The 17,248-nt window shown below is 39.2% G+C and overlaps 1 protein-coding gene across 1 annotated transcript in view; it reads left to right on the top strand.

The window, feature by feature from the left end:
• Nucleotides 1–8,065, top strand: part of otog (otogelin) — a gene marked incomplete at its 5' end in the record, with an annotated part of 32,771 nt that extends 24,706 nt beyond the window's left edge. The window contains 5 exons of the mRNA XM_008306458.1: nucleotides 509–613; nucleotides 971–1,090; nucleotides 1,575–1,620; nucleotides 6,005–6,084; nucleotides 7,264–8,065. Coding sequence (XP_008304680.1) covers nucleotides 509–613; nucleotides 971–1,090; nucleotides 1,575–1,620; nucleotides 6,005–6,084; nucleotides 7,264–7,464 — 552 coding nt within the window. The remainder of the gene's footprint in view (nucleotides 1–508; nucleotides 614–970; nucleotides 1,091–1,574; nucleotides 1,621–6,004; nucleotides 6,085–7,263) is intronic.
• Nucleotides 8,066–17,248: the final 9,183 nt, after the last annotated feature.

Here is a 17,248-nt window from a genome sequence, read left to right as displayed (position 1 = left end):
TTCAGCTCAAGCATCGCATTAGCCATCGTGATTGACTGTAGATCTTTTTCTTCTTCACTGACTCAGTCGAAATCTTCCAAGCTAACTCCTCATTTTGCTTTTGTTTTTAAAAACAATCAGCTGCAGATCATTTCATCATTGCAGCGCAGAAACAGATAAATGGATTGTTTCACATGTCAGGCAGCAGGCTACTACCGCTTTCAACCACAATGCTAATGCAGAGGCTTCCTGCGCTGACTAGAGAGGCACCAAATCAGCATAATGATCAACATGCACATAACAAATGAGAAATTTTAGCTTGTACACTCCAGAAAGTTTGCATTTTGGTTGCAGTCTGGAGCCCTGACACCAATCCACCCACACACTATGGCTTTAGGTGAATGAGACATCTGGACTGATGAACCTGATGTGGATAGCGAGTACGAGTAGACCTTATAATGAACAGGGTAAGAAATTCAAAGTATTTATAGTAAATTTGTCCTGAAAATAGTGTCTTTGTGTCGTTCAGAATCAGATCTACGTGCCTCCCAAAGACCAGTCGACATGCTGCGGCGTCTGTAAGAACATTTCATGTCTCTATGAGCATGAAAATGGAACGATGGGGGTCTATAAGGTAGGAAAAGCCGTGGTTCTGCTGTAACATACACAATATATTCTGTTTATCTAACTCACCTTGTTTTGAAGCAAGTTTCTATCAGAAGCAAATTTTTATTTCTGTCACTTTGCTGCCATTTTTAGAAACCATTTTACAAATTTTTACTTATTTTAATCTCAGTTCAACACAGTCTGTGATGAATTACATCAACTGGATTTACAAAATAGTATCAGTTTGATTCATCGGAGTTTAAATGTAAAAGTACTTGCTGGTGAATCTGCTCATGTGTCATTATTGTGGTCAGTGAACCTGTTTTCACTCCACGTTGGCGTAAGTCAGCCTGAGTTCAGCGTCTGATGTTGTCGATGTTTTCAGCCGGGAAAGTCCTGGGTGTCGAACTGCATGAAGTTCGACTGCACCGACACTCTGTCCGGACCGACGCTCATCTCCTACTCCTTCAGCTGCCCCCCCTTCAACGAAACCGAGTGTATGAAGGTCAGCAACACACAAAGACACACACCTATCACGCAGACAATTAATCCTTAAAGATTCCATGAAATTACTTTTAAATCAATGCTTTTCCCCCCCCATACTAGTTAGTCTGGAGCTGTAGTGAGAGGCTCCCTGCAAATGTCAAACAATGTGACAGAAGAAGTAGTTTTCCTGTGACTTTTTTGTGCTGTTTGATGCTGTTTATGGTCCCTGATTGGCTTAATAGTGTCATTAAAGCGAGGATATACAGCACAAATACATTTAATCCTCACCTGTGTGCTTTATACATAAGCAGCTTATTAACTAGATCGCAGTAAATACAGTTTTTGAGACAGTATAAACGTTTTAATCTAAAAAGAGGTAGTTGCAGCTTTTATGGAAAAGTGAGCAGGGGCTTGTTTCAACATGACATGTTCAGATCAAACACAGAAGACAGAAACTGCTTTCCCTCATGTCTGTCTCAACATTTTTGACTTTCTGCACTCAGATCGGAGGAACCGTCGTAAGTTACATGGACGGATGCTGCAAGACGTGTGAGTATCTGATCTGAGCGTAGCAGCAGTTCTGTAGCTAGCGTAGCGCTGTAGGCTGCAGCTGACACTGAAGAGCGCCTTCACCTGCCGCTCAACATGTTTCCAACATGTTTGCCCTTCAGTTTGTCCGTTTCAGTCCAAAATCCTCCATCACGTTGTCTCAATTGGCTCACGTCTGGATCCCTGTTGTTGCTGTTGTTTTCTGTTACATTTGTCTGCTGTTTATTCAGATTAGAAAAGATCCGTCAACGTGCTTTTCAGTGAACTCAGTCTTACTCGGTAAAAAAAATGAGGAGCTTTTCAAAGTGCCAAATGACAGAAGTACCCGTCACTGAAAAGCATCTGACGACATGCAAGTGGGTTTGTGGTTTATGTGCTGCAGCTTACCATCATGTACCAATCCCACCAGGTACTGGATTCCCTCTGTTCCCCTTCCCCGTTAGCCCCTTGACTCCCACAGTTAACACAAACTGTGAAAGAGGTACCACAACAACAAGGCTTGTCAGTGCCATTGTTGATATTCAACAATGTACTCCCTCCAAAATATAACAAATAAAACACACAGGAAACCCCAAAAAACTCTGACTGCTACCTGCTCCCCTCTGCAGAAACGTCCTCTCAACTGCTGCTCATTTCAGGTCCAAAACAGACAAAAACCAAAACTAATTTAAACCCTCACATGTTTAATTAAAGGTGTTAGAATAATTTGACACCTTTATAAGAGGCGGGGAAACACAATTTATGTAGGCCCCCCAAAAAATGGCGTGACACTTGAGAGGACAGGACCATGTACTCAGCCCTGCCCCTCCTTGTGGACCACGTACATGTACACAACAGATAAACTCCTTCCCCATTTAGCACTGTCTGGGCAGTGCATTGTTGATTGCCAACAATGTACTGTTGGTAGTGGCCCAGTAGTCGGGCTTAGATGTCTGCATGTGTCAGTAGAAACCGATGTGGGTGGTCTGGTGTCGGGGCTCTTTTCATCCATCATGTAGCTGCTGTAGAAGATCTGCTGCAGCACTGCAGGGGGCGCTGTGGGGAAACTGAAGATGGTACGTGTGGCATTTTACTAGAATCATCAAAATCAGATCTGGTGGCAGGATTAGTCAGACCTAGGCCTGTTCCATCTGCTCCATATGTTGGCTATAGTTCTGCAGATATATAACTGTATTCAAAATTAAAATAAGTTTAATTTTATTCATTTTGAACAGCGAGTATAACCAGTAGATTGCTGCTGTTGGCATTTGTTAGCTCAGAATTTGCAGCAGTGACGCCAAAAAAAAAAAAAAAAAAAATGCATTCAGTACCCAGGCGTCCAGAATAGCGTCGTACACTGGCTGCACAGGTGAACCTACCTGTTTCATTCGATGCTAAATGATGTATTTAAGGGTTTCTTTTTTTCGTCAGTTCCCATACAGATTGTGTAAAGGACTGTAAACAGTAACAAAGGTGCAGAAAAATCATTTTGTACATGGATGATCTGAGACTTAAGGTAGCTCTTCTTGGATCATGTTATGAGCAGTGGTACATGTCATCATCGTTTCTGAATCCTCACTGCTTTGGCTAAGTGATGTGAGAAGGACCATGCACCTGTCAGGACATAAGACAAGTCTGTGTTAGTGTTTCAGTTCAGAATGTTGAAGCTTCGGCAGAAAAACCTCAGGGCCATGCTTTGATCACAGTCTTTGTAATAAATGTGATCCATAATGTTGGCCATTTTATCCAGGATGTTCCTATCTGCTCCCAGAGATCCAGATTGAGGCCAGTTAAAGTATTTTTTACTTGATTGGAGCCTGAAGCCAGTCCTTTGTTTACTTCTGCTTTCAACTGGTTTTGTAGAGACAGAACACAATTGGTGGCAGGACATCAAGGATGCCAGTTTTTAATACATTTGCGAATCAATTATGAGTTATTTCAGTCAACGGACATGATTTGAACTCTGTTACATATGTCACTGGGAGACAGGAAACCTGTCCTCTTCAGTCCAGTTTGTCTTGAACACATAAGCTCCCACTGAAGGTCATTAAGCATCACTACAGCCTCTGTCATGGTGCTTTCACTGCTTGCAGTCTGAGTGAGCACAGAACTAACCAGTAAGTGCAAGAACAACCAGGTGCTTCAGCTGATCTAAAATACATTTTCTGACATACATGGAGAGAAAACAGGTGTAGAGTTTGTGGAGACCCAGTCCATCCTATCCTCTCCACATTATATTTCAAATGGTGTCCTACCAAAGCTTTACAACAAGGTTTGTGACCACCTGTGTACCGTTAAGGAACATCACCGAGCCAGTGGTTCAGCAGGAATGTATTCTGTTAAACAAACTGCTCCACTTTCCCAAGGACTCAGAAAAGGAATCCAGGTCCGCTGATTAAAAAACAAATCCTGTATTAATTGTTAAAATATATTTAAATAGAAAGCCCCAAACACACATGTTCACATATAATTCATAAAAGAAACAGAAAATAAATAAGAATAATAGACAAACAAATGCTAAAACAAATGATTTAAATGCTAAAATGTAAAGTGCTTCAAAGATTTAAAAAAAAATATACATGTGCACATATAGCAGGAATCTCAAACATTGTGATAAAAACAACAAGTTTAAAATAATATGTAGACATATATTAATGTAGGTTACATTTATAAATTCTGACTAAAAACCAGGATCTTAATAACAACAGAACTAGAAAAGAAAAGGAGCATGAGACATCTGTAGTCATTCCTTGAAACCTTTATTAACCCTATTCAGGACTTTTGGGGTCTTTTGGACTCCAGGCCATTTGGTTTAGGTGACAGGTATTGGTTGTTTTTTTTTTTGAAGATTTCTTTTTTAAAAATAAAAAGGAACACTTGTCATGCATTCGGAACCAAATATACGTCAACTTATCCGAAAGTCTATGATGAATACCAAATTATATTTTGCACTCCAGTGGACCCTGGTAGACCTCCTCGGTGTGGCAACATGAAAGTCCTGAATAGGGTTAATGGAGTTCATTATGACTATTTCCACTCCCGTGACCCATTACCTAACTGAGGGAAATGACCTGGATCATAACAGCTGGTGTAATTCTCTGAACGCTGAGGAAAGATGCACTGCTTCTTCCTTTTCTTATCTCCTTTAGCAGAGGACACACTGGTCCATCCTTCATGAAAGGAGATGATTCCTTGTGGCAGTAATGTTTAAAGCAACATCCCATCCACATCACATTATTTTGTCGCCCAGTTTTCGTGCTGTCCAGTTTTCCGAATGTCTTTTCCTAAGTGATCATGAATTCTTCTTTGCTCGACACTTTTTGCTCGAGGTTCTCCATCGAGGTCAAGGGTTTAGAAAAAAATCAGCGTTTAAAATCAACATATGTCTGGAAAAGAAGATGACTTTGAAGTGTTGTAGGTGGACCACTAAAGCTGCTGACTTTCTCATATCGCTCATGTGCTTAAATATATTGACATCATAGTGCAAGAATTCACCAAACTGATAACTGACAGATGGAGACCAAGATCATTTATTAGTCATCTCACACAGCATCATGTTGAATGCACTTACACCATCGTTGCTGCTGCTCAGTTTAAAGGAGCTGTTTAGGTCTGAATTCTGCAACTTCTTCACTGTTTTTGTTTTTGTGTCTAATTGCAACAACAAGATTTTTACCGCAGCGCTGATTCGGGTAACAGATTAAAGAAAGACGACGGTTGATCTGAAGCAGCAGGGGAGATATATTTACTTTCATTTCTTAGTGAGGGTCTAGTTTCATTAACATGTTTGAAACTTCACACCTCTGGAGTATATTTAGAGATTTGTTGTGTGGAAGCCCAGCGGAGGGACACCGGTCACACTGTCAGGGTTACTTTCTTTATAAATCACCTCCACAGCTACAGAAGATCTTATAAAACAGTTGTCACGGGTCACAAAGAAGAAAACTGATCTCCATGTGTATAATCGTTGAAATGCCGCACATAGCATCTTTATGTTTGTGCTCTGTGTGTGTGTGTGTGTGTGTGTGTGTGTGTGTTGATGGGACATTTTCTGGTTTTGTGTATTTAAAATATCAAAATGTTAAACCAGATTTGTTTGAGGTCGTTTCATGTGCAGGATAAATGCATGACGGAGCTTATCATTCCAACATTTGTTGAATGTTTTTGTTGGGTCTCATTTCTTCCTTATTACTGAGTGATAAGTTTTCTCCTTTATGCTTTCTAGCTATAAAGATGTTGTATAAAAAAAAATCCCTGATTTTTTTTTTCTTAATCTAAAGCTGCTTCTGCATGATTGACAGCTTCAGTCATCTTCTTCTCCTTACTGCTGTTCTGACATTTGGGGTTTTTCGTGCCGCCTTTGTTCCGATGAATTTCTTTTTTTGGTCTGTTGTCGTGTAAACAGGCAAAGAAGATGGAAAGTCTTGTCAGAAGGTGACGGTGAGGATGACGATCAGGAAGAACGACTGCCGCAGCAACAGACCAGTGAGTTTAATGTCTGTTTTTCTGTTGTTTTCGTGTCAGGGTCCTTTTTTACCCATGCAATCACAACAACAGCTGCAAAGTAAAATGTCTCGGGACTGCGTGTGCATCTCCACCTGCTAGGTTGGTTTATGGAGGTGCAACAGTGAAGGATGCTAAAGGTTTGGATGAAGGTGAACATAAACTGGAGTGTGTAGTGATTTTTAATTTACTCTCAGCTGGCAACATCAGTGGTCTGACTGCTCTGAAACAGCTCAATAACAGGAAAGCATGTTCATGAGATCATTTGTATGACTGCATCATTTGTCACAAATGGTCACATTATACCTTAAAGAGTAACACAACAGCAATTGATGGGGTCATTTTGTAGTACCTTGGTGTCTTTTGCACTTGATTTAATAAAGACAAAGGTTGTGGACAGCAGGACCTCTCAAATCAGAATGTTGTCCTGCTGCAGAGATTTAAATGTTATTATTTACTGGGTTATAATAAAAAAAAAAATGGAGGTGTACTGGAGTATGGCTGTTTTTCTCACACTCATGCTGGGCATTGCTGCAGCACCTCCTCTCAACTTCTGTCTAAAAAGCACCGGTTTAGTTCCTGTGTCTTTAAATCCCCTCTTCTGAAAAGGCTCAGTGAGGCAACACCAGCACTGTAACCCCAGATTCAGGTGCATAGAGCTGTTTGCTACTTCACACAACACACAAAACTCTGGTCTGTGGCCGACCGATGACAGCTAAGATTAACCACAAGGATTCTACAGTTGTTGTGTACCATTAAAAATAGAGGTCATCTGCTGGACTCAGGTGATGGGAGCGCATGAAGACTGTTGTGTTCACTTTGGCAACCAACAACAAAACACTTACTGTGCTTGGCTCATGGCTGAGACATTTTAATGTCAGCAAAAGCTACTCTGGAGGTCGTGCTAATGTAGCTGCTCGTCAGGCGTTATGCAAATAGTGATGTAGGTAAGTAACAGAAGAGGAGTCTGGACTTGAAATGAGACTATTTTGTGGAAGAGAATAATTGACTCTGGTTTGGATTTTTCCGGTTTGCAGACTTTTACATACATAAAAAAAGCAGAATATGGGCTCCTTAACCAAAGGGGTTAGATATATTATAAATCTACTTGAATCACAGTTCTTTTCCAGCCCTGCTCTGCTGACTCTTTACGTCCTGCAGGTGAACATCGTGTCATGTGACGGGAAGTGTCCGTCCGCCAGCATCTACAACTACAACATCAACACGTACGCTCGCTTCTGCAAGTGCTGCCGGGAAACGGGGCTGCAGCGGCGCTCGGTGCAGCTCTACTGCAGCGGCAACGCAACCTGGGTCAGCTACACCATCCAGGAGCCCACCGACTGCTCCTGCCAGTGGTCCTAAACACACACTCAGCTCAAATACAAACACACACAGTGTTCAGATCTGCAAAACCACAAGATGTAGAAGAAGAACGTCGGCCATGTTGGTTTAGGGCTTTAGGATGATGGGAGGCTGTGATTAGCAGGATGCAGGACGTGTGAGGGACTCCGCTGGCAGTAAATTATCACATAGTAGGTCGTTGTGGTGCCTCTGCTGGCAGGGAGGTGGTACTGCAGAAGAGCAGCTACAAACAAGGTATTTACCTTCCCAGCAGTCATTTTAGTACACAAACAACAAATTTCTGTTTCCTGCACACTAAGTGCTTCTGTGCTGACTCGTGTAGAAGCTACAATAACAAAAGAGGGAGCTGCATGTTAAAAATACAGAAATCAGGTCCTTAAAAGTCTTAAAACATTAATTTCAAGTCCTCAAAAAAATAGCCTCTGTAAGGTATTAAAAAGTCTTACTTACAAACGTAATTTTAAAGGTCTTAAACCTTTTTCTAGCCTGATATCAGTTGTAAAAGTTAGTTATGTTTCTGTAAATTACACAAAGGACCTTAAATGAATCTGTTATATTTTTAATCCATCCATCCATTTTCCAGTAAGAAACTATTATTAGATATTTTTGTGAAAATACTCATTATAAGCATAGTTTGCTTCATGCTGTCACAAAAAAAACAGATTTCTTTTCAGCTTATTAGAGTTATTTCACATGTTTGGACATAATTCATGACTAAACACATTTCCCTGTTGGGTTATTGATAAATTAACACCTTTAAAGTCCACTGAGTTAAACCTTCTGCCTTGTTGCCTCTCTGCCCTACCACCTCCCCGCCGGCCTGCAGAGGAAAGAAAATGTTCACTGAAGGAAAAAGTAAAGTTGTTTGTCATTTTCTCTGCTTGTCCTCTCAGAGCGACTCTGAGCTGCCAAGACACAAAACAATACATATTTTAGAAAAGGTTTTCTAAAAAAGGGACGAATTCCTCATGTTGTGCCTTGTTTTTTGTAAATACCTAAACTCCCTGCCTTCCTACAATAATTTTCAATATCAAATTTTTTTAGATATCTCACTTTTAGAAAAGACGACAATAAAGTGTATATTCAGCGATGTGAAATAAACTTTCTATAATCAACACTAGTGAGGCGTATTAACTGATTTAAATCCAGCTGTATGTGGAGCACTTTATTTATTTATTGGAGTTTGATAGCCGAAAACAGTACGAGAAGAGACGCATTCGACCCAACTGGAGAGCAAACAAACACAACCGGAACCAAAACTCTGATTTTATTCCCGAGTACAGAGCAGAGAGCGTATTAGGAGAACACGGCGGCGTGTTGTAGATGCATGTTTTCTCTGTGGACTAAATTCTTAACGTGTTACCAACAGACTCACCTGGATAGTCGAGTTAAAGAGGATTTTGTATCATACAAGTGTACATTTGCATTTTCAATAAATATTTCTTTTGAAACCTAATCGTGGTTCGCTCTGATTATTGGCTGACAGGGCGGTGGGCAGGGGCCGGTTTCATAAAGCGAGTTCACCCAATAAGCCAGGATTATGTTAGTTAGTCTGACTTAATGTTATTTTGGTTACATGAAGCAAATTCAAATGAGTTCAAGCTCAGTTAATTTGTCAATTATTCTCTGACGCGCTGCATAATATTTGACTTCAATAACTAATAACAGTTTCAAAAATGACATTTACAGAAAATGTATTTGACTAAAACATGAATATATATATGAATATTTATAAAGATGTTTGTGAAATTTTACCAGCATATATGATTTATTTTTTTTATTGCCTGTCGACTCACTTTCCGCACATTTCCCCCACATTAAAAAATATATATATATATGGATTATTGCAATAATAATTTAGATTCGATTCTGAATCAATGACATGATGATAAATAACTATGAAGATTTCAGGCTTTTATCTTTAGTAGTTCCTGAGATATTGTCGTTCGAACAGCCTCGATTTTCGATGTGCCAAAAATGTGCCGACAGTGGGTCGACTGGAATTTATTTTTCTTTTTTAATTGTCTTGTAAAGCACCTATTACATCAATCTGTTTCACAAATACCATTTTAAATATCCATAGTTTATGATTACAAGAAGTTTTAAGCTCATCAGAGATGGTTGAGCAGGAGTTTCTTGCAGCCTTTCTCTCTAATGGCAGCAGTACAAACTGTTGTGGTTTTCAGATGTTTGAATTCGTTTCTAATAGCAGTCGCTGCTCGGTGGCCATGAACATCGCCAATCTCTCTTTACTGATGCTGTCTGCTGTGCTGATCCATCTGATCAAAGCTCCTTCAGAACAGCGTGAACACACAATCAGCTCGACTACTTGAACACAGCTCAAATCAGATTGATTGCGTGAACTTGATGTGGCCTTTAGGAGCTGCTGCACTGATTTGCTTTATGGAACTGGCTGCTGCAGAGATGATGTCATTTTTGTTTAGAATCTGCTTGTTCTTCTGCCCTCTAGAGGCTAAAATTTGACTAATGCAGCTTTAACGAATGAATCTCTGCAGCAGCGTCAGGTTTTACTGACAGGAGACCGAGCTGAGAGTTAAACCTGCCTTCAGGAGCAGCTCCAGCCAACATGAGATTATACCGTAGATGAATCCAGTTGTTACCGGTCCAGCAGGATGCCACAGCTCCCTCTAAGCCCACACTGAGGGCCTGAGAAGGGCACATAGTGATCTTCAGATCAAGCCAGTGTCGGGAAGCTCGCAGTGACGCAGCTGTTGACGTCCAGCCGGCTGGACTGAAGCCCGAAAGCCTCGCTGACGTCATCAAACGTCTAACTGCTGAGACAAAGCAGCAGAGAAAAGCCGGCTGATGCTCTTGTGTTGGGTTTGTGGAGCTTAAAACGGGTGTCGTCACGTTCGTGTGGGTGCAGAGCTGCAGCCTGGATTTCTAGATGAAGTCATGTTCTGTTTTTATACCAGACAGCAGTTTAAGTCAGGCAGGGTAATTAAAGAACAGCGCTCCTCTGATCTCCAGTTAAAGTTCATCTATGACAGAAATATTCCTCTAAGGAAAGTGTGAACTTCATTTTAACATTTTAAACTGACAGTCAGGATGTCAGGTACCACTGATGTCCACTCAGACTCACATTTTCTGCTCTTTGTGTGGAAGCGTGTGCTGTGATATTATTGCTGTTCGTGGTCGACTTGTTCTGGTTATTCAGCTGCACCGCCCGACTTCAACAATCCCAAAGTTTAAGTGGAACATGTTCTAAAATCTGTTTTTGGCATCTGTCTGTTTGCATTTCTGTATGATACAACAATTGAGCAGCAAACTGTGCAAAGTTTCTGATTTTATTATCCATTAAAGTCAATCAATTATTCATCTTTAAAACCAATAATAATATAATCTTTATTTGTCCAAGTAAGCAAGTGCTTCAAAAGGCAGCAAATTAAAATAAACAAGCATTAAAATGACTCCTTAAATTATCTCTTCATAATAGAATTTTTATAGTCTCATTTCCTCAGACTCAATTTATCCACCTTTTAATCTGCTAGAGAGACATAAGTGTATTTTTGGGGGCAGATTTTTTTGACATTATTATGAGGTTACGTAGCACAGACTTGTCAGATCAGTCCAGTGGATCACCAGACAACAAACCTGTACATCTAACAGCAGCTTGCATTGAATTAAGGCTGAAATATCCCCAAAACCTTCTCTTTTCATGTGTAAGAAGTTTTATGTCAACTATGGCTTCACACACAGTCAGGTTACAGTATAAAGAGCAGAAAAAAAGAGTTAAATTCCAACTCAGAAAATATCCACACTGGCTTCTGGGATGAACCCAAAGAGCTCGACAAACAGGGAAGACTTGGGGATTTGTGTTGACTACATGCTCAGCAGTGAGCGCCTCATCAGAGACCCAGCCGGCGAGAAATGCACCATCGGTTTAAGCTCACGGTGACTTCAGTGAACGACTGTCAGCTTGACGAGTTTGAAGCAGCTGCAGAAACACACACACACACACACACACACACACACACTGCAGCGTTGGTGGGCATGTGTATGTGTTTTCCTAAAGTTGCACAGACATTAACCTGTTTGCAAAGTCACATTATACGATAAAAGAAATGAGTTCTTCTAATCTTTTAGAGTGAGGAGGACTTAGTTTAAGGCTGGAGGGAGGGTTCACAGAGTTGTGGACATAAATAAATGTAGGTCAATGTCCTCGACTGTGTCTGTTTTTAATACAAGTGAAACACGAGAGTGAGATGGATGTTAATTTTACATCATCATCATGATCTTCTTTGCCAGCAATCAGCTGCTGTATTACTTAAAATGTAATGCATGCACAGGTTGATTTTTACATGTCTGCAAAAATGTTTTTTTTTAGAATATGTAATGCAGACCTGATGCTCATTTCATTTAATACAGATTTAAGAGTGTGTCATTTGATGTTTATTCCATATTCAAATTAATAGAAGGAATACAATTAATTCTACCACCAGTAACATAAAAAAATTCAAATTTATGTTGGTTGAGAAAGAAATAAAAAAAAAAAACAGGTACTCTCATTTTCTGTGGTGCTGAGCTCCGATGCATCCTGTTTGATTATTAGTATCCAGTTAGTCTTGCTTACAGAGACAGAAGTGTAATTTCAGCGCTCACTGAAACTTCAAACCTGAATCACTAAATGAATCTAAAGAATAAACGCTTAAAAAATTTGTAATTTTGCCTTTAAATGAAGTGTTTTTCTCCTTCAGGTTTTACGACAACATGATTGGCTGAGTATTTCCTGGTTCGGCAGTTACAACGCAGTTGATTGGCTGTTTCGGAGGAGGGGCGTGGCATGTGTCAATCAGCCGTTGTCTTGAAAAATTCACCCAAAAATTTATATTCAGGAATATTTTAAGTTTCTTTCTGACTCTCCTCACACACACATGGAGGCTTGTAGGTGAACCAACGGCGACTTTATAAAACACGAAGCTTCGTGTGTTCAAGCTAGTGTTTGATTCGGTTCTGGGATACGATAGAGAGATGGCGGCACAAAATGACGGACAGGAAGACAAGTCGCTACTTCGGTATATATGAAGGACTCATTTTAAGGTAAAGAAATGCAATATTTCTCGTTTTCAGGTGATTATAAACTAATGAAAACGCAATTATAAGCGATATATGATACTACTGTTAATAGGTAACCATGGGAGTTAGACAAAATTGACTTTTAATACATTAAAGTTTACAGCAAGCTAACAGGTCAATACTTTACAAAATGTGCAAAGAAACACTGGGCTTGATAACTTATGTTGACTAACTTGATAACTTTAATTAAGCTAACAATCAGGATTCACTAGGTTTTCCTTTGTCACATTAGCAGAAAGAAAATTGCAATTATCATAGCGAGTTAACATGTCTCATTAGGCAGCTAGTTAGTTAGCCAACGTTAGCATTTTAGCTAGTTTACACTGTACCAGCACTTGATAAATGTCATTAGGACAACTCCTAACTGTGTGTGTTATTAAAGAAGGTGAAATATAGACAATAGCAATAATAATAAAATGTATTTTTACTACTTTTTTTCCCCACAAAGTTAAAAGTTGCTTAAAATAATTAAAAGCCAAGATAAACCTAACTAGCAGATCAGTGTCAGGCAGCAACAACAGTGAGCAGAACTTCTCAACGTTCACATTAATGACGCTGAGCTCTTGATTCTGAAATGCAGGTCCAAAGTATTCAGCCTATAATTAACCTCAAAATGTAGTAAAACTTTATCAAAGTCCCAACAGGAGTTTAAATACAACCATCACCAATTGTGATTTTTCTGGCAGTTATTGTGATTTGATATAATATTCCCTATTTAATAGATTTTAAAACATTATGGAGCCTTACCACACGAGACACCGTGAAAAGCGTGACTGTTACACGAGGAGGACGGCATGAATTTGTGAAACCCCTGACACGACACTTTACACCGCGGCTCAGACGTGCTGGGCATCATGTATCCCAAACTACCAGCCTTCACAACTCGTGTTTCAAATCACTTCTTCGATCTGAAATCAGTTCATTGTTCAAACGTTGCTGCTTCTGGTTTCTCTGAAATATTAGGTGAGAATGCTAATTATACAAATTGAGACACTGGCAGTTTCTCAACAATGAGAACCCACACTGTGCATTTCTAACATTAAACTTTATGGTACTGTGCATTTTTTGGTTCACATTGCTGGAAAATAGACTGTAGAGACAGTGAGAGCATGTTTTTGTAGTGTAACCTTATTTATGTGTATTTTTTTTGTTGTCAATATGTCAGGCTGTTATCTGTGCAGTATGTGAATGTTTATGGCGGTATCTTGTAAAACGTATGCGTGCTGCTCTGAAGCTCTCCTCGACTTCTCAGCGGTACTGTATTCCAGTCTGGTGCCAGCTCTACACATGCTGAATGCTGAGTATGAGCACATACAGTACAGTAAAGTGATACGGTCGTCCATCTGAAATTAATCTAAATGAGGACTTCTACGAAGGTGTTTCCCACATGCTTTCACATATCCTGTATCCTGTATCCATGCAGCTCAGAGGATTCTGACACGTGAGACTTCAGCTCTCACAGAACTGCAGTAAGCTCTGGTATTTTCACTGTTTTACAACCTTAATTGCTTTAATATTCTTGCGGTTGTTGAACAGGAGAATGCAAACCTCTCACAAGCAGCACCGACTGTAGAAGTACCAGAAGATGATGATATGGCCCAGAGACCAAAAAAAAAAAAGAAAACCGAGTATGTTTCATATTTTTAAACATAGCATTAACCCTAACAAATGTCATATATAACCAGTTTTGTTTTTGCTGAATGGACCGTGAAGATTTTAAAGAAGCCTTTTTACGTGGATGATTTAGTTTGTCCAGTTCTGACTGATGAAGATTTTTATTTGATTTTTTTCTGCCATTTCTCTGGTACATGCACACTGTGTTGTCGTGTACACCAGGCAGGCCTTTATTGAATGATGATAAGTAATAATTTAGTTATATAAATATTACTATCTAAATTCATATTAAGAATAAACTGCAAAAGGGCAAAAGAAAGAAAGAAATCTACATTTTTGTATTATTAAAGTTATTAATATTAATTTGAAAAAGTGTCAGTTAGTCATTATATTGGTAAATTTAGTCCTAAAGTCGTTAATGATACAGAACACAGAACAGTTGTCTAGTCTTCTATGTCAGAATTTTCTTTTAAATTGAATTTTCTCTGTAAAATCTAAAAATATTTCAGGATTTTTTTTTTACCAAGAGCTACAATGCTTAATCTTTCATTTGATTTGTTGTCAACTATTAAATTATTGAGTGATTATTATGATAATTGATTAATTGATAAGAGTCATTTTTTGGATGAAAAAAAAAAGGCAAAAAGGTACTTAAATGAGAAAGTTTTATGGTTTCATTCAAACTATATGACGACAAACTGAATATCTTTGGATTGTGGACCAAACACGACATTTGAGGTCGACAACGCTGACGTTTTTCACCATTAAATAGATCATAGATGTTTATTACAGCATACAGCTGACTGAGTGAGAAAATAATCTCTGGATTAATTAGCAGAGAAACTAATTGTTAGCTGCAGCCCCGTTTGAACTTTTACTTTTTGTTCAGTGCACTTTTCACTATTTTCTGACATTTGGCCAAAATAATCCTACAAACAAAATACCAGATTTTGACTTTGACACGCTGATGAGTCCATTTCCTGTTTCAGGTCAGAGTCTCGTAAAACCCGTCAGCGCCGTCAGCACTTCAGTCACTGCTCCTTTTGTCTCTGCATCTTTGAACAGAACAGCAGCGTCGCTCTGATTTACATCCAGCAGGAGGAGGAGGAGTGAAAAAACATCCCGACGTCAGAGCTGCTGCTGCTGCTGCTGACGACAAGGACAGACTTCGGCCTTGTTGTGACGTCTGAGGACACAGAGAGTCCAGAGTGGACATTTGTCCCTGAACAGGAAGTGACCTGACAGCTTTGTCACAGCAGGAGCAGATAGAGAGAGCAGGTTGAACGGATTTAACCTCCGACCTCTGAGAGGAGGGAAGACAGAACAAGACCTGATCTGTTCTCAAGACCGAAACACACGAACAGTGCAGGAGTTAAAGAGCGTTCTGCTTCCTCCAACTGTTTATTGTGTTACAGTAGAATTAAAAGAGGTGTTCAGATATTCTACAAAAGCAAAAGCAGCAAAACAACAGCATTAAAATACAACATAAAAGTCCTGCATTCGAAATTATTGAATGCTGAACATTTTAAAAAAACTAAATTTAATAAAGAAAATTATCTTGTTTAGATTTAAAAAAAACTTGTAAAAATACATTTTCAAATTACTCATAATTACGATGGATAATATTTCCTTTCTTGTATGAAAATAATCAAACAATTGGTCAATTGTTAAAGTCAACCAACCCTGTTTTATAGTTTTGATGCTATTTTTGTGGTAACAAACATTCAGAAAGATGATGATCGTACAGAATTACTCGAGGCTGAGCTGTTCTCTGCTGATTCAGAGTATTTACCGTCACTGATGTGGTTTTAGTTTCAGTTTGAACAACTGCCCACTGTTTTTGATGCAATGCTTGAAGGGGTTAAAACTGCACATGACAATATTGTTCTTTAATAAATGTAATGTCCACCTCTGACATTGTGCTGAAAATGTTACCTTTAATAATAAAATGTACAGATCACACCTCTTATCTGTGTCTGAAACCATCTAAAGTCAACTCAAGTCATCCAGAATCTTTGTAACCAGGAGCAGAAACACATTTCTGTGGTTGGGATGATTCATAACTTTTTTTTTTTGTTGTTTTCGTAACGGAGGGGAAAACTGTGAGAAAATTCAGGAACTATGACAATGAGAAAGAAGCCAGTTTAAGTGAAAACCTTCCTCTCTCATGTTTTCTTTTGTTTGTTTTTTTACAGATTCGGCGAGCAGCAGAGTCACACTTCAGGAATCAGAGCTGGAGTTCAGACCACAGCTGCTGCTGCTGCTGCTGCTGCATGTCGTTCTGCAGCGAGGATCCCTCACTGGTGCTGCAACGCTCGCCTCCTGCATGAAGTGTACTCACAGTACTGAGAATACGGGAGTCAGTGAGTGTGCAGTTACAGTTACACAACATATGCAGTATTTACAGTGTGAGTAGGAGGACCGTGTTTACAGGAAGAGTCACTTCAACCAGTCACTCATGCTGCATTTATGAGGAAGTAGAAATTTTCTGGGTGTAGAGTTTACAACCTCTGACACACCGCTTACTGTTGTCGGTGTATATAAACAACCAGGCTTCATAGAAGTTTCTAATGATTTAAAAACATTTTAGGCATCTTTAGCGCCAACATGAAGTTGACGTGTTTAGTTTTCGTGAAAGTTATCTGCACAGATTTTCACATTTGACTGTTTTATTGTTTCATTGAATTTCCCTTCTGGGATAAATAAAGTATTTTTCATTTCATTTCATTCATTTAGCTTGTCCAAATAATGAAAATAGTCATATTAGTTGTAACTAGCATGTTAGCATGCTAACTGGTAATACTACACATTGTACCTGCTAAATCCCAGGATGTTGGATGTGCCAGTACATTAACTGTCTTTGTACAACTTCACTTCATGCGCACTACAACAAAAAGCGTTTTTCATAGACACAAGAGCGTTTGTAAAACAGCAAATACAATTTTCTGAGTGTATAAAGCTGCAAATTATCATCAGAATTTGATCCATATGATCCAATAACATTTTAAAAAGCTAACAGTCGTGATTATTTTATTTTCTCCCAGTCGTGTGCAGGATCTCAGCCTGCGGAAAT

Source organism: Stegastes partitus, unplaced genomic scaffold (genome assembly GCF_000690725.1).
Source record: "Stegastes partitus isolate 25-593 unplaced genomic scaffold, Stegastes_partitus-1.0.2 Scaffold3662, whole genome shotgun sequence".
Lineage (NCBI taxonomy): Eukaryota > Metazoa > Chordata > Actinopteri > Pomacentridae > Stegastes > Stegastes partitus.
This window is presented reverse-complemented; position numbering and strand designations above follow the sequence as displayed.